This window comes from Rhinoderma darwinii, chromosome 3 (assembly GCF_050947455.1).
Source record: "Rhinoderma darwinii isolate aRhiDar2 chromosome 3, aRhiDar2.hap1, whole genome shotgun sequence".
Lineage (NCBI taxonomy): Eukaryota > Metazoa > Chordata > Amphibia > Anura > Rhinodermatidae > Rhinoderma > Rhinoderma darwinii.
The window spans coordinates 54,188,268-54,206,955 of record NC_134689.1 but is presented as its reverse complement, the minus strand read 5'-3'; the positions used below and the strand labels follow the sequence as shown (position 1 = coordinate 54,206,955).

Genomic DNA, 18,688 nt, shown 5'->3' with positions numbered 1-18,688 from the left:
ACAGCGGCATCCATTAAATGGATACATCATGAAAAGCTCATGACATATCCGTTAAACGGATGCCATCATAGCCAATGATGACGGATGCCACTGTTAAAGGACGGGTGTCGTGGATTTTTTTTTTTTATAGAAATATTGCTTTTAGGATGTTATTAAAATAAATTATTGTGTTTGTGTTTTACTTTTTTCTAACTTTTACTTCACTATGGGGGCTGCCATTTTGTTTTTCATCTCTGTATGTGTCGATTAACGACACATACAGAGATGGAATACGGCAGCTACAGTGCATAGGAGTCAATGAACGGGAGCCGTTCCATTGATTCTGCTCTCTGGCTCTGTACTGCACAGACGCAGGTCAGAGTCACACAGCAGAGCAGCTGTTTGCAGGGAGAGAGCAGGCGCCATACTGAAGACTTGCTGCACTGCAGGTAAGGTGTGTGTCTCCGTCTATCTCTCACAGATCGCCGCTCTCGTGACCCACGACGCCCCCCCCCCCGACGGGCCCCTCCCCCAAACGGGCAATTCGCGACACATTCCCTTTAAGCATCCACTTCAGTCACTGTTAAACATATACGTGATGTGAACATAGCCTTAGCGGGCAAGGTGAAGGAGCATACACAGTGGCCACAGCCACATTATGGCTAAATGAACTCAAAGCATTGAATCGGTTTGTGTGCCATGGACAACCCGATGTATATAGCACTAAAACAAAACATCTGAGCAATTGTTATTTTATTACTTTTAAAATATTTACTGATCATTGGCTGAGAACAAATACAAGTAAATATTTGGAAAAGGTGGGAACATTTATCCACATACATTAACACAGATAGCAAGTAAAACATAATTCTGTAAATAACCAGGGTTAATCTCATCTATGGTAATGCCTTATTCACAAGACAGGGTCCCGCCCAAGCCCGAGTGTCGGCCGATAAAATCGGCCGTTTTTCCCGCCCGGTTTGCATTCGTTTTGCATCCGTTCCGGGCCGGGCATATCTGGACAGTGACATCAGGGGCAACTCCTGAAGGGGAATCCCCATGTGGCCGGTGATTCCACTTCAGGAAAAGCCCCTGTCGTCTGTGTCCATTTATGGACACTGAACGTTACTGGCTTCTCCTGGTGTGGAATCCCCGGTCACAGAGTGTTCGGGGATTCCGCTTCAGGAATTTCCCCTGATGTCACTGCCCAGATATGGACAGAGACATAAAGCGCTCTGTCCAGGAGCGGCATCCCCGAACACACGGGGATTCCGCCCCTTCAGGGAGCTAAAGTGGGGCTAGCACATAGAGCAGGGACGAAGCTACAGCAGTAGCAGCCGCTAGCGGCGCCATCGGCCATGGTAGGTGTCGCCGCTAGCAGCCGCTATAGCTGTATGCCTGAAGAAGCGCCAGGGTGGAAAGGAGGCTGATTCGCCGGGCCAGGGCGATTTGGGAAGGGAGCCAGCGCAGCGCCCCCTTCCACCTGCTGTACACCCCAGCCCTGCCATACAGTACCCCTGCACATAGAGCGGGGACGTCGCTACAGCAGTACCCCCACAGTGTTACCTCCAGCATACAGCGCTTCTTCTGAATGGGATACACTCCTCCTCCTCACATGCACTCTGCGCTGTGAGGAGGAGAGAGCGAGCGACGGTAGACACGGCCATCACTCGGGACACATTCCGGTGATGTCCGTGTATTACCCGGCCCCATAGACTTCTATGGGAGCCGGGCAAACGGCCGAAAATAGGGCATGTCCCATTTTTTGACGCCCGGTTTTCCCGGCCCGTCAAAAAAATCGGTCGTGTGAATAGCCCCATTAGGGGTCTATTGTTCCTACTGCAGCCGGGTGACGGCCGATTTATGAACGGCCGTCACCCGGCCGGGAAACCCTGTCGTGTGAATAAGGGCGAATTCTTATTTATATGCATACAATTAGCTGTCCTGCTACAATCCGATACCTCCATGCACACACAGATTTTACACACATACTATATTCAGAAGAGGAGCACGTTGTTCACCGGATTCAGTTTTTTCCTTCAGGGTGCTATCCGTTTTGTTTTTTTCAGATAGCACCCTGACCCATTAATTTCAATGGGCCCATTCAAACTTTCGCTATTTCCACGGATCCGTTGTTCCGTCAAAAGTAGAGCATGTCCTACTTTTGTCAGTGATTTCGTGACCGTGGGGCCCATAGATGTCAATGGGTCCGTGAAAAAAAAAAACGGACGGCGCACGGAAGGCTTCCGTGTGCCGTCCTTTTTTGACAGATCCGTTGCCCTAGCAACGGCAGGACGTGCCAAAGTTCAGACTACAGTACACATTCATTCCTGAAGATGGATGTTGAGACTCATAAGTATGGTGCATGATCACCATGGGTGTTTCCTGGGACATGTGACAAGTTCAAATGAAGTTTAATACCTTTCATATTTTTAACAGATCCGTGAAAAACGGAAGCACAACGTCCGTTTAAAACGCAAACTGAGTACACACGGAAACCACACAGATACCATAACAGACACACGGATCCGTGAAAAACTACCATGAAAACGGTGATGCAAGTGTGAACGAGGCCTTAGAGATCTGTTGAGTCATGATTATTTTGCTGGCTATAAGGATGAAATCGGCAAATCAAGCGCCAGGTTTGAGATTCACTCTTGGCCAGTTTAAGGGAATAGGCTAATAGATTCCCTCATTGGATCTATGTAATGGCAAACCGGCAAAACCGGCAAATTTTTTGCCTCTCTCTAGCAGGGCTGAATAGTGAAACTTGTCACGTGAGCAGCTCAGTGCAGGGAGCCAATAATGGCACAATAGCAGTAGACATGACACAAAACTCAAAAGTTCATCCAATGACTCGAAAGCAGATTACTTCACTCACCTTTATTGTCCGATCACCAGAAGCTGAAACAATATATTTGTCATCAAAGTCAACAACATTAACGGCTGCACGATGACCAACCAGAACACGCCTCAGTGTGATATCTGTGGGAGAAGCCATATCCCAGACAGCAATCGATCGATCCTTTGAACAAGTAACCATTAAACCATTGCAGAATCGAAGATGAAGGACTGCTTCATTGTGATGAATGAGAGTGTTTAGCACCTCTCCACTATTAACATCCCAAACTCTACAATATAAAAACAAATCTGGTTAAATCTAATATTAAAGACATCAAAAGTAATTTTAGTGCCTAGTCAACTAGTAGCTACCCCGATGACTTAATTGTTACAACCATTTTTTATGCAGTACACTAAAACAGTTATTATACAACTAAAGAAATATATCATTGTATATTGCTGTATGGCAAATGTTGGTCATTGCTTCCATATTTTATACTTATTAAAAGGGGTTCTCTGGTTCCTTAAAATTGATGGCTTATCCTTAATATAGGTCATTAACATTAGATTGGTGGGGGTCCAACTCTAGGCATTCCCACCAATCAGATAGGACTCCCACTAAGCTGTCAATTTTGAAGAACCAGAAAAAACCTTTAACTTAAAAGAACTGAATGTCTTAGTTGTGAGAACATACCTGACCGTGGAGTCTGAAGAACCAGTAACTATGACTCTTTCATCATACTGTAAACATAGCACTGACCCAGTATGTCCGGTTAGGATTTTTAGACACTCCAAGGTTGTTTTTTCCCATATCTGTGGAAAATATTAACATAAGAACCTATTTGCAGCTTAAATGTTAACTGTAATGCACTCATCTACATAGTGTAGATTTTTTTTTCCCGTCAACTGTATGTATATATATATATATATATATATATATATATATATATATATATATTTATTTATTTTAAACAATGGAAAACAAATAGGCATCTTGACTTCTAATGTACTCAACAGACAGCCAAAACACAATGACCGGTGTACAGTGATAAACACAAATATACATAGCAGTTGCTCAGGATGTTTGCTCTAGAGTCCTTTTACATGGCGCAATATGGGCAGTAAAAACGAACCCCGATCAATGAGACGTGTCGTTGATTAACGATGGGTTGCGCCTTTCACAAGGAGCATTGATTGGTTATGTATGGGGACGAGTAATCGTTACTACAATCTTTCATCCCCATACATTTCCATTATGTCGGTAGCACATCTGCCAGTTTACACAGATGTGCTACCGAATAGCGACCATTATAATCGGCCGCATAAATTAGCAGATCAACCGATGAACGAGCGTTTGCCCGACAATTGGCCTGTGTAAAAGGGCCTTTATTTTCACGTGAATTATTACAATCATAAAATCTGTCTCACAGAAGTGCACAGAAATGAGAAGTAGCTTAGAGATGATTTGTCACTAGTTTAGTAATGCCCAATCTCCTAGCTAATATAATAAGCGCTGCCACACAGATCATGCTAGTGGAAATTGTGGACCACCTAGAACAGTGGTTCTGGTGTCATATGATAGATGAAAGATGAGCTTCAAATATTTCATATGCCACCAGGGCGCAGTTCTAGCTGTGACACAACCAGAGAGATCACCAGTTGAAAACACAGTCGGGAATTGAAGCTGCATACTAAATGCATATACAGTTCCCATTCCTGACTTTTTAACGGAGGACACCTCCGTTGTTTCATAGCTAGAATTGCGATCCTGGCATATTAAATATTAGAATCTCATCTTTCATATGCCACCAGAACCACTGTTCTAGGTGGTCCACAGCCCAAGATATGGCTATTTGAAGTGATCCCCCTTCCCTCCAGCCTCAGTCTCTCACGCTGCGTGGAGCAGCTTCATGCTGATAGGACAGCCTCAGAGGCGGTGAGGTAGCTCCACCTCAGGAGAATCACTGTGTGGATGTCCAATTGTCTAGTATAGCCTCAATTGCATATCTCGAAAAAAGCTCAGAACTTTTAAAGTAAACGTTTTGGGACACAATTTTCACTAGCATTATCCGTGTGGCAGCGCCTATTAGATTAGCTAGAAGATTGGGCACTACTAAACCAGTGACCACTTTAAGCCTGGAGTTCCAGGGCAACATATCACATGTAATGTGTTGCGATCTTATGCAAGAGTGCTGTGCAAACTCACATGTGATTTGCTAGCTGCAATAATTGTTAGTTGGGGGTATCAATTAGTTTTGTATGACAATTGCAGAAGAAGAAAACACTGTTGGATATTTTTTATATCTGAAAATTGCGGCCGCATGACTACGTGTAGACGTGGGATGTCACGCAAAATTATAGGAATACATTCTGTACAATAACGCAATACGTTTCTAAGGGATGCACAGTTATAGTGCATACATAAGTGCCATAGAGCCCTGTCCTAAAGAGGATTTCCACTCAAAATTAAAAATTAACCATATACTAGTAAACCATTAGTTAGAGCATCAGCCAAAGTTTGGTAAGGCTTTGTTCACATCTGCGTTGGAGGCTCCGCTAGGGGCCTCAGTCGCAGATCTGGCAGGGATCAGAGACAATAGCGCAGCATGCTGTGCTACTTGGTCCACTAAAATCACGGACACCCCGATGGAAAGCCGGTGTCTGTTGTGCAACGGAACCGTTGGTTCTGTTATTCCCTTGTTCTGCACCTGACAGAGCAGAAAAGAATGTCAACGCAGATGTGAACGAAGCCTAATTCTGCTGGTTTTATTTACAGACATTTTTCTATTTTGTTGTAGACATTTTTGCAAAAGTGACAACATAGCCATATTTCTTGTCACTTCTGAATGTACTTCTCACAAACTCAATTTTGTCAGCTTGTGACAGTTTTATCAGTTGCAGAGATGAGAAGCTAATGCAAGGGATAACCAATATGGCTGCACTTCCTGCTGTCACTTTCGCATAAACGGCTGGTGTAACTGAATAGAAAAATGCCAGTATTCCAGTAAAAAAAAAAAAGCAAACATAAATTACCAAAATTAGGCTTTTGTGCTAATCTACGATTCACTATATATTTTTCATTTTGTGTGTAAATACTCAAAGAGCATTTCCATCTAAAATAAATAAAAGAAATCACCAGTAAATAAAGTTGCGTAATTCTTTCCCCTCTAGTTTTTCTATTCAGTTGTTGTAACTGTTTCTTCCCTCTGTTTTCCCTCTTGGAAACACAAACTGGGGAGCAGAGGGGTGTTAATGGCTGCCATTTCCTGCTATCACTTTTGAAAAAAACGTAAAGAGAAGAAAAACAGTTACAAATAAGAAACGGCTGAACAAATTTTTTTAAAACCACGAAAGGATAAAATAACAGAAGAGGTCAAATTAACTGGTTATTTTTTTTATTCAAAGTGGAAATGCTCTTTAAAGGGATTTTTTTTATTTTTTTTGCGGTTTCAGAATAAAAGTTTATTCGTTGCATAATGAAAAGTTACAAAACTTTCTAATATACCTTCTGTATCTAATCCTCACACCGTTTTCAAAATCTCGGCTTGCAGTAAATCATCAGAGGTGAGAATATTAGCAGTTTACTCCTCCTGTACATAATCAGGTCATTTGTCGACTTGGATGTTTACTGCATCTGGATCATAAGGCTGGGTTCACACGACCTATTTTCAGACGTATTGGGGGCGTTTTACGCCTCGAAATACGTCTGAAAACAAGCCTCGAATACGTCGGCAAACATCTGCCCATTCATTTCAATGGGTTTGCCGACGTACTGTGCCGACGACCTGTAATTTTACGCGACGCTGTCAAAAGACGGCGCGTAAAATAACAGCCTCGTCAAAGAAGTGCAGGACACTTCTTGGGACGTAATTGGAGCAGTTTTTCATTGAATCCAATGAAGAACAGCTCCAAATTACGTCCGTAATTGACGCCTCACAAAACGCGAGTATGAGCAATTACGTCTGAAATGACGTTATCGTGTGAACATACCCTAAGAGATGTTTGGTCTATCTAGTTCTGGTGATTATGTAAAGCTATTTGCATGACATAGGCATAAGTGGCACATATGAACTTTTAGCCACAAAAATGATGTTTTTACACAATGTTGCGCTTTGATTCAAAATTGCATGAAGGCATGGGAGTTTATCAACCTAAATAAAAAAAATTATGTTACAAATGCAGTGTAAACCCAGCCTAAACATTATTTTATATTGACAAAACAGATAAAAACAAGGACATTTATGCAGAAACACCGAAAAAGGCCATACTTACAAATGGACACAGCCAGGTCAGAAACGCTGATGAAGGCGAGTGAGCAGGTGCTTTAAATAATAATAGCCACTCCCACTAGTCTTGAGGGGAGTGGTATGTGGTGCATGGGATGTGTAGTAAGAAATAATAAATGAATAGTGTATGTGCAAGTGTAATAATGTAAGTGAAATATAGGGGGCAGTAATGAGTAAAGTGCCTAAAAAATAAATGAATAATGGGATGCAAGTGTGTGAAACATGGAGGGATAGTGTGTAAGTCATGAGGCGCAACGTGTCTAGCCAGGTAGAAGCCTATTTGTGACGCCTTGATAATTCATAGAGCGGGCTACCCTGCTTGCTAGGCCAAACAACAACACACAATTATTTTATATTGCATGCCAATTTAAAAAAAAAAAAAAAAAATGAGGATGTCCTGCACATTAGTCTAAAAATCCTCGATTCCTAAATAAAAAAAATAAAAAAAAACACGGACAAGAAAACCGCAAAGAACACTTACACACAACAAATCTTAAGACCCTTAACTTATGGCATAGTCGAGTAAGCACCAGTTTCAGGACATACCCTATATCACTCACATGGATTCTTTAAAGACTGGATCTTATCCAATGCAAAGAGCAATTAGTGCCCGATGGTTCAATACTTGGACTACATTTGACATGTCACATTATACAAGAAAAAGCCAGTTCCGTTCCAAAACAACATGCAAAGAACTTAAAAGGAACAGTGTCACCCAAAAAAAATTTTTTAGATCAGTTTGATGTTAGTGTTTTATTAAAAACTTTTGTATTTATTTGTGTGTTTGTGTTACTTTTTTTTACTTTTTCTTCCCTATGGGGGCTGCCATTTTTTTTTCCATTTCTGTATGTGTCGATTAACGACACATACAGACATGGAATACGGCAGCTCCAGTCCCATAGTGAATGCGAACGGGGCCCGTTCCATCCACTATGCTGTACGCCGTCTGTGTGGGAACGGCGCATGCGCCGCTCCCACACAGTCTAAGTTGAACTGAGCGCCGTCCGGCGCCATTTTCCTGTAGACCGGAAGTCGTGGCCGGACAGTAAGATTACTACTTCCGGTCGCGGCTTCCGGACTTGTGCACTTGGAGCAGCGGCAGCAGACGGAGCGGACGGACCGGCGGCGGCAGGAGCAGGTAAGTGATTTCTATGTATGTTCGTGTTTCAGTGTGTGTTTACTAGTGTATGTAAACCTTCTACACTGTGTGTTAGCTCAAAAAATGGCGACACACAGTGTAGGTTAGACCGTTCAATCCCCTAGTTTCTCCCGGCAATAGCCAGGATAAAGGAGGGGGGGAATCTGAGAGCTCACTAGAGCGATGGATTTTTTTCCAATTTTGCACCATAAAGCAATGTGGTTGCTTTACCACATGCAATGCTGCAATTTTGGGAATTGCTCCATCTAGTGACCAGTGCTGGGAATTATAAATTAGAATCTAATTTATAATATTTCCTGACTCGTGAAAAAAATAAAAAAAATTAGAACAATGTTTAATCACCTACACACTAATTGTTTAACTAAAAAAAAATAATAATTTTTTGCTAGCAACACATTCCCTTTAAAGACATGTTTCGTTTGCTTATATCTGGGAGTACTTTGGACTCCAAGGCACACTCCAGGCAAGACTGATACATGGTCACGCCTAGAACGGTCTTATGGCACGGTACATGACAAGAACTCAAGGAACATCCATGCCCGGTGTTATATTCTGCCCCCTCAGGCACTGCGCGAGGCATACCAGTGTATTGGTCAGTTGCCAGAGGCACAGGTTCTCATTAAGGGTACAGTTTCATGCTAGAATTGGATAAAAAGAAGAGGGGAATCCCCATTTATGTTTCTTCAAGTAAGGAGAGGAATACGGGAACCATTGGAAAGTTCTAGGGGAGAATATCTCTGTACAGACTGAGTGCAACAGAGTCTATATGGAATTGCACGGCTCCACACTACAGAAGCCATACAAGCTTAGTGCGTTGCGCCATGCCAGGTTACTTTAGACCTGCCGAATTGTGAATGTAGCCCTGCTGGCAATCACCCAACTGAACAAGCTTTCATTTAAGGGTCAATTCCTAGTGCATGTTGGAGGTATATATGTCGGGAAACACTCCTGGCATATACCTCAGACGGCTGCAGCTGTATAGCCATACAGTGGCATCAGTCGCCCATACGCTCCCATATTGAAAAACATACCAAGCGGTATACTTTTTTTGCAAGATGCCCCCGTATGGATTTTCTCTGCAGTTGAAAAAAAAGGTATTCCATCTTATACCAGCCTGACAGGTCAAAAGGACCCTTTTTTGGCCTCCATAAGATGAATCTGGAGGTTTCCCGACACATACGCAGAGCAGACACTGCAAACGCAGTGTGAATTCTGCCTTATTGTTGCGGATATACGTAGATTGTTCTGTCTCCATTTTTGACATTTGCTCTTGTACAAAACGTAATACAAATTGAACAAAAATAAAAAAATCTGTCCATGGTTACACGATGGTAATAAATTTGTATCCACTGGAAGTAATAAAGGTTCCTACTGAATGACTGCAAGCCGAAATCTTGAAAACCGTGAGTAATTGATTTAGAAGTTCTTAAAAAAAATATTCGAACTTTTCTTCATACAAAAAAACAAAACCACATTTATTTTCAGACACCAGAATAACACCTAAATATCTCTTGCAGTTGCAATGTTAACTATGACAATCTTACTTTAATGGAGTTATCTCGGAGTCCACTGATGATCTTCTCATCGTCATACTGAAGACAGTAAACCCCTTTACTGTTTTCAGAACGGCACTGAATTCTCTGCAGATTATGCCTTCCACATCTCCAGTTTGCTTCTATTGTCTAAAGAACAAAAATAGTTTAATTCTAGTATAATCAAAGGAATAAGCAACAAACCACTTCTGTATATCAGAAACCACTAGGGACTAACTTGATGCACTATTTGCAGGCAGCGTGGACTATTGCACAGCAAGTAGTTTTATTCTCCCACGCGCAGCATGCAAATTATTTTTCAAGTGTTTGCGATGTCCGGCATCATCCCCTCTGCAGTTGACTGACGGCTCTGAATGGAATGGCATAGGACACTAAAGACCTGTAGCAGTCCATCAACTGCAGAGGGTAGTGGATAGGGAAGGGTAAGGCCTCATTCCCACGACAGGGGCTGCATTAGGAATAATAGACCCCTAATGGGGCTATTCACACAACCGATTTTTTGACGGCCGGGGAAACCGGCCGTCAAAAAATAGGACATGCTCTATCTTCGGCCGGGTACCCGGCCGCCCGGCTCCTATAGAAGTCTATGGGGCCGGGTAATACACGGCCATCACCGGGATGTGTCCCGAGTGATGGCCGGGTTTTCCGGCACTTGCGCTCTATCTCCTCCTCCTCACAGCGCAGTGTGCATGTGAGGAGGAGGAGTTGATGCCATTCTGACGAATGGCATCGCTGTACACTGTGTGGCAGGGCCGGGGTGTACAGCAGGTGGGAGGGAGCGCTGCGCTGGCTCCCTTCCCCTGCTTGTTTTAAAAGCGCCCTGGCCCGGCGACACCTTCGATGGCGCCGCTAGCAGCTGCTGCTGCGGCTGCTACTACTGCAGCGACGCCACTATAGCAGAGCAGGGAGGTATCTCCCAGCTCTGCTATGTGCTAGCCACACTTTAGCTCCTTGAAGGAGCGGAAACCCAGTGTTTTCGGGGATTCCGCTCCTGGACAGAGCGCTTGATGTCTCTGTCCATATCTGGGCAGTGACATCAGGGGAAACTCCTGAAGCGGAATCCCCAAACACATGTGGATTCCCCTTCAGGAGTTGCCGCTGATGTCACTGTCCAGATCTGCCCGGCCCGGCACGGATGCAAAACTTTATGCAAACCGGCCGGGCAGAATGGCCGATTTTACCGGCCGGCACTCGGGCACGACCCGGTCGTGTGAATCCCGCCTAAGAGCTCAGGAAGGGAGACATGGTGGAACCTTGCAACCTAATATGCATACGACACGTGGGAGAAAAATAGGCAGAAATCAGTCAAGAGACGGTCACATGTTTGTAATACTTTACTACAGTAATTCTATGAAAATATTAGAAACTGACTTTTATACCTATAACACAAAACGAAAAACAAAAAAACATAAAAACACACCAACACAAACATTAGGTACCTCAATATCTTCAATAATTTTAGGATAAAGTGATCTGTAAAAGGAATTTGGTGGGCCATCAGTAGGTCTGTTTTTAAAAAGATATTGATCCCTGAGAAACAAAAACAAATATCAGTTACAGCCAGTACAAAGGCATCAGGACAGTCACTGAATTGAATGACTCAGGAGCCAACATCTTACCATCCTCTTCTTTCTGATAACCCCTTCCACAATGGATCAGTACGGACCATTCTCTCAATAAGTTTTTTCCACAGCATGCCTTCTGAAATCACTCTTTGCCATTCTTTACATACAAGTTCTGCTGCACACAGTGATCGAGCATCCAAGTAGGACAGTATATTTTCTGCAATATGCTCCAAGCCCTGTTCTACAAATGAGAAGAGCCATCAAGAAACGTCAGGCTGTTTAACATTTCAAGGACTAAACCATTTACAATTCTGCAACCGATCAATTGTACGAAGCGGTAATACAAACAGCCATAGACATCTATGGGTCCCTACTAAATGCCCTCCACATGCCTTTAATTTCATATGGAAGATTTCTCTGTTGGATTACAAATAAATCCAACAGTATAAAAAGTTGTGCCATGAGATCGCTTATTACAGAAGTTTTCTTCACTAATGCCATTCCTTTTAGGAGAGAATAATTACAAGGAGATGTACGAAGCATCATGCGGTAGCACAGGCAGTTTCTATGGCTCAATATTGCATGTGCTGAAGGCAATAACGTGGAAACAGACAAGTCAACTGACTTATCAGATACAAATTCATCATTAAAATGCATCTCAAACTGGTTTTCCCAGAGAGAAAATGGCTTGCCTATCCTCAGGATAACAGTATTACTGCCTTCCATTCAAGTGAATAGAAGGCTACAATACTGTGAACAGCGGCTACAAGTGTGTTAGCGTTTGACAGTATTGAGCAGAGTGAGCGAGGAACGTGAAGTGCTTACACGAGCGCCATGGTCCCTTCAAAACAGTTGATCGGTGGGGGTGCCAAGGGTTCAACGCCCGCTGATCAGATATTTATGGTCTATCCTGAGGAAAAGGCCATCAATTTTCTCTCAGGAAAACCCCTTTAACCCTTTGTTGACACCGCCAATTTTGGTCTTGTGGACACAGCCCATTTTTTCAAATTTGACAAGTGTCACTTTATATGGTAATAACTTTGGAATGGTTTTACGTATCCAAGGTGATTGAGATTTCTTTACTCGTGACATTGTACTTGAGGTTAGTGGAAAAATTTGATTGATAAATTCAGCGATTATTTATGAAAAACACCAACATTTTGAAAAATGTGCATTTTTCTAAATTTAAATGTATCTGCTTGTAAGACAGATCCTAATACCACACAAAATAGTTACTAGTTAACATTTCCCATATGTCTTTATGTTGGCATCGTTGTTTTAACGCCTTTTTATTATTCTAGGATGTTACAAGGCTTAGCAGCAATTTCTCAAATTTTCAAAAAGATTTCCAAACCCAATTTTTTTAGGGACCAGTTTAGTTGCGAATGGGCTTTGAGGGGCCATACATTAGAAACCCCCATAAATCACCCCATTTCACAGGACTTAACCCCTTCAGGACCCAGCCTATTTTGGCCTTCAGGACACAGCCAATTTTTTCAAATCGGACAGGTGTTACTTTGTGGTAATAACTCCAGAACGCTTTTACCTATCCAAGCGATTCTGAGATTGTTTTCTCGTGACATGTTGTACTTTATGGCAGTGAAAAAATTTGGTCGATAATTTTGGTATTTATTTCTGAAAAACACCAAAATGTAGAAAAAATTTTGCAAAAATAAGCATTTTTCTAAATTTAAAACGTATCCACTTGTAAAACAGATAGTAATACCACGCAAAATAGTTACTAGTTAACATCTCCCATGTCTACTTTATATTTGCACCGTTATTTGAATGTCCTTTTATTTTTCTAGGATGTTACAAGGCTTAGAACTTTAGCAGCAATTTCTCATATTTTAAAGAAAATTTCAAAAGGCCATTTTTTAAGGGACCAGTTCAGTTTTAAAGTGGCTTTGAGGGCCTTATATAGTAGAAAGTCCCCATAAATCACCCCTCAAGATATTCGAATCAGCATTCACAAAGTGTTTTAACCCTTTAGGCGTTTCACAGGAATTCAAGCAAAGTAGAGGTGAAATTTACAAATTTTTTTTTCTTTGCCGAAAGTCATATCGAATAAATTTATTTTTTTTGTAACCCAGAAGGTTTTACCCGAGAAATACAACTCAATAGTTATTGCACAGATTCTGCAGTTTTTAGAAATATCCCACATGTGGCCCCAGTGTTGTAATAGACTGAAACACAATTTTTGTAAAGCAATTTCTCTTGAGTACGGAAATACCCCACATGGGGTCATACATTTTTTTTCATTAGAAATGAATTAACCCTTTCAGGACTGATCCATTTTTTACTTTCTTATTTTCGTTTTTCACTCCCCAAGTTCTTAGAGCCATAACTTTTTTCTTTTTCCGTCAATAGAGTGGTGTGAGGGCTTATTTCTTGCGGGAGGATCTGTAGTTGCTATTGACACCATTTAAAGTGCCATAAAATGTACTGGGAAACTGAAAATAAATTCTTTGCAAGCGAATACAGGGAAAAAATCTGATTCCATTTTTTGAGTTTGTTTTTTACAGCTTTGGCCGTGCAGTAAAAACGAAAACTTTACTTTGTTCTGCGGCTCAATACAATTACGGGGATACCAAATTTATATCGTTTTTTTTATATTATACTACTTTTACAAAGAAAAATCTGTGTTAAAATAAAAATTGTTTTGTTTCACCACATTCTGAGCTGTAATTTTTTTATTTTTTGGTTGATTGAGCGGTGGGAGGTTTTATTTTTTGCGGGACGAGCTGTAGTTAAAATTGGTACCATTTTTGGTACATAAAAAGTGATCAAAAAGTTGTATTACATTGTTATTTTGAGAGCGAAGGTAACAAAAAACAGCGATTTTGGCGGTTTAAATTATTTAAGATTTTTACGGTGTTCACCGTGCAAATTAAATAATGGTATATTGTAATAGTTCAGCCTTTTACGGACGTAGCGGTGTTTTTTTTTTACATTACTTTAGAAGAAAAATGGGAAAAGTTGTTTTTTTTTAAACTTAACTTTTGTCGATCACTACTAACAACTTTAATTCTTCTACACATTTTATTAGTCCCCTTAGGGGACTTGAACCAGCGATCACTGGATCGCTGGTACAATATACTGCAATACTAATGTATTGCAGTATATTGTTATTTTTACAGGCTTCTGTAACCACACGATCGCCGTTTCTGTCCGTTAGTCCTGGGTGTCAGCTGTAATACACAGCTGACACCCGCAGCGTATGGAGCGTGCTGAGTACGTGAGCCCGCTCCATACATCACCCCTCGTACCGCGACGTGCTATTAAGTCATAGTGCGCAAAGGGGTTAAGGCACAGCGGATGGTGTGAATATCGCAATTTTCCACTGGTATGCCATTTTAGTGCATAATATTTTGTGCCCAGTTTGTGCCACTGAAGACAAATACCTCATAAAACATTAAGCAGGTTCTCTCTGGTATGGTGATGCCATACATGTGGGCGCAAACTGCTGTTTGGGCACGCTGCAAGGCTCAGAAGGGAGGGACACCATTTTGCTTTTGGAGCGCAGATTTTGCTTGGTAGTAGTTCTGTTTGGGGTCTTGCTGCTATTTCAGTTTATAATGTGGGCGCATATGTAATCTGTGCGGACTACATCAGGGTATATGTAAGCTGTGCTGAGTATATCGGGGCATAATAAGAGGGTATAATAATGGGGTAAATAAATAATATTTCATAGATATGTGGCCAGTGTCGCACTGATAAATGGCGCCCGATCTTATCCGCTTTATGGACACTACACATTTTGCATCGCCATATTCTGAGAGCCAGAATTTTTTTATTTTTTCACCACCGGAGCTGCGTGAGGGCTTATTTGTTGCGGGACCATCTGTACTTTTCATTGTTACCATTTTGGGGTAGATGCAATTTTTTTTTAGCACTTTTTATTCAATTCTTTTGCAAGCCGGGTGACCAAAAACAAGCAATTCTGACAATGTTTTTTAGTTTATTTTTTTGCGGCGTTCCAGTGTGCTATAAATGACAAATTTATTATTTAGTCAAAAGCAATCAGTCGCCGCATTTATGGGGTTAATTGCAGAAATCAGCGGCGATGGTCTGCTGACTGGCAAGATAGGAGTGTCAGCTGTCGGGGACAGCGGACCTCCCGGTTCCCGGACACTGTAAGTTAGCGCAGTGTGCGCCGGGAACCACTCCGCAACTGTACGTCCTGATGCAGGGAAGCAAGCCTTCTGCAGGACGTACAGTTGCGGCGCAGCGCGTGAAGGAGGTTAAAGTAAAGTGCAGAAAATCTATTTGAATCCATTTTTTTTTTCCACAGAAAGTTTAACCATAGAAACAACTTAAGATTTATTGCCCAGATTCTGCAGTTTTTAGAAATCTGTAGCTCTAGTGTGCTACTGGACTGAAAACACAATCCACAGTTTTATTAGAATATATTTTAGGCACCATGTCAGGTTTGAAGAGGTTTTGTGGTGTTAAAACAAACGACTTTAAAACTAGAATTTATCAAGGGGTAAAGTGAGTTTTTTTGATAATTGTATTGGCCGTGAAAATCCAAACCGATTTTTTTTTTCACATAAAATTAATTTTTTTCATTATTATAAGGACAAAAAGGAGAAAAAGTGCCCTAACATTTGTATTAGCAATTTCTCCCGAGTATCGTAATACCCAATACATGGTAGTAAACTGCTGTTTGGGCACACGGCAGGGCTCAAAGGCAAGAAGCACAATTTGGATTTTGGAGCTCAAATTTAGAAGGAATGGTTATCGGGTGCAATGTCGCATTTACAAAGCCCCGGAGGTGCCAAAACCCCCCAAAAGTGACCATTTGGAAAACTACACCCCTCGAGAAATCTATTTAGGGCTATGGTGAGCATCTAGACCCCATAGGTCTTTTGCAGAACGTTAGAATGTAGACTTAGATTTTCACTGCCTAATTCTAAGTTGACAGCAATACTACATATGTGCCATAAACTGCTGTCTGGACACACGGCAGTCCTCAGAATGGCATGAGCAATATTTGGCATGTAGATTTTTCTGGATTGGTTTTTGGTGCCATATCGAATTTGCTGAGCCCCTGCGGTACCAGTACAGTAGAAACCACGGAGGGGACTCCATTTTGGGGAAAAAAATTAAAGCAAATTAAAAAAAATACAACACAGAAGTGACCTCATTTTGTAAACTACACCCCTTAAAGAAATTTTTAAGGGGTGTAGTGAGCAGTTTGACAGGACAGGAGGTTTTTTGTTTTGTTTAGAAATTAATCCACAGCGAATGGAGAACAGCGAAAACGAAAAAAAAAATTCACATGTAATTTCAGTGTAAATAAAAAATAATCCATAGATCTATGTCCAGTCTTGCACTGAATTTTTGCCCAATCTTATCCCCCTTTTGGAACATATACTGAACATTTTGCGTCACCATTTTCTGAGAGCCATACATTTTTATATTTATTCATAGACTAAGCCACGTGAGGGCTTATTTTTTTGCGGGACAATCTGTAGTTTTCATTGGTACCATTTAGGGGTACATGCGACGATAACTTTTTGTTCTTATTTTCGGAAAAAAGGTGACCAAAAAACAGCAATTCTGGTATCGTTTTCTATTTTATGGCGTTCACCGAGCACTATAAATTACGTATTAACTTTATTCTGTAGGTCGATACGATAACGGCGATACCAAAAGTATTTCTTTTTAGGTTTTAAAGTGTTAGCACATTTATTTTTTGTGTTGCCATATTCTAAGAGACATAACTTGTTTATTTTTGTGTCAACAAGACTAAGTACTTGTATTTTACAGGGCAGGTTTTAGTTTTTATTTGTAGCATTTTGGGGTACATGTGACTTTCTGATCACACTTAATTCCATTTTTTCAGAGGCGAGGTGACCAAAAAACAGCGATTCTGGTATATTATTTTATTTCTCGATGCAGTTCACCGTGCAGGAAAAATGACGTTCTACTTTTATGGTTTTGGGCCTTACGGACGCGGCGATACCACGTGTGTACTTTAACATTTTCAGTATTTTTCTTGTAATAAAAAAGACTTAAAAAAAACAAAAAATGCTTTTTTCCCCACTTAACAGGAAATTTTATTTTTTGTATATTTTTATTAAACTTTTTTTGTCCCACTAGGGGACTTGAAGGCATGAAGCCCTGATTGCTATTCTAAGACACTGCACTACCTAGTGAAGTGTATTAGAGCGGTCAGTTATACACGAACAGCAAGACTATTAGGTCCTGCCTCTGTAAAACCCGTCCTGTAAAATACTTACACAGTCTTGTCGACACAAAAATAAAAAAAAGTTACGGCTCCTAGAACATGGCACACCCACGATCGTGTCGCGGGCTGCTGATCGGCTACAACGACCTAGATGCCGCGGTCGCAATTGACCATGGCATCTAAGGGGTTAATAAGCAAGGATTGGACCCCAATCTGGTCCCTGACGTTACAGAAGTGTGTCAGCTGTAATATACAGCTGACACCCGCTGGTGATGGTGCAGGCTCCATCACAGTCATGTACAGCAACGTGACAACGGGCTAACCCCTTGGAGGCAGCAACATTATGCGCTAACCCTTTGGTGGCAGCAACGTAACTGTACATGAGATGTTGTCAAGGGGTTAAATGAGCACACATGTTCTTTCAATTGAACAAAAGAAGAGTGGAGATGTGCACTTGTTTCTGCCCATAATGTAAATTTTCCATAATTTTTTTCCTTCCCCTTGGGAGTGCACGTCTCCACTCTTTTGTGCTATTGAAATAACATTGTATGCTTGTTTATGCATACCATTCCAACTATTTCAGTAAACCGTACCAGTGTGGTGCAAACTGGTATGGTTTACTGAAATAGCACCATACATTGGGGGGGGGGGGGGGGGGGGGGGGGCGGGGGCAGGACAGAATGTTCTCAATACATAAATGAGAACCACCATATAGAATATGCACTCACTTTATTAGGTTGCCTGGTCGTTTATGCAAATCCTAATCATCTGGTTAATGCATCAACTTGCATAGTCGTGCATAGGTGAAAAACACTGAACAGCAATCGAAGAATATCTGAGGCCCGACAACTGCAATAGGACATCAGCACCCATGTAGTCAATCAGTGGCCGGCACCTAACGTATCAGCATGTACTTTAACCCCTTCCCCCTGCATACATTCTGAGCCCTAATGTTTTCATTGTCACTTTCAAAGAGCTATAATTTTTTGATTTTCATGTGTACATGGTTGTATGAGGACTTTTTCTTTGTGGGATGAGTTGTATTTTTCAGTGGCATCATTTTGGGGTATATAGAATTTTTTTAACAACTTTTTTTTTTGGGGGGGGGG

General features: G+C 41.5%; 1 protein-coding gene across 2 annotated transcripts in view; it reads right to left on the bottom strand.

Annotated features, from left to right (window-relative positions):
• FBXW11 (F-box and WD repeat domain containing 11) overlaps positions 1-18,688 on the bottom strand; it is a 101,347-nt gene that overhangs the window by 31,673 nt on the left and 50,986 nt on the right. For both annotated transcript variants that reach the window (XM_075856346.1, XM_075856347.1), the window contains 5 exons: positions 11,438-11,624; positions 11,258-11,348; positions 9,810-9,947; positions 3,515-3,633; positions 2,861-3,110 (listed from right to left, as the gene is read on the bottom strand). In XM_075856346.1, coding sequence (XP_075712461.1) covers positions 2,861-3,110; positions 3,515-3,633; positions 9,810-9,947; positions 11,258-11,348; positions 11,438-11,624 — 785 coding nt within the window. The remainder of the gene's footprint in view (positions 1-2,860; positions 3,111-3,514; positions 3,634-9,809; positions 9,948-11,257; positions 11,349-11,437; positions 11,625-18,688) is intronic.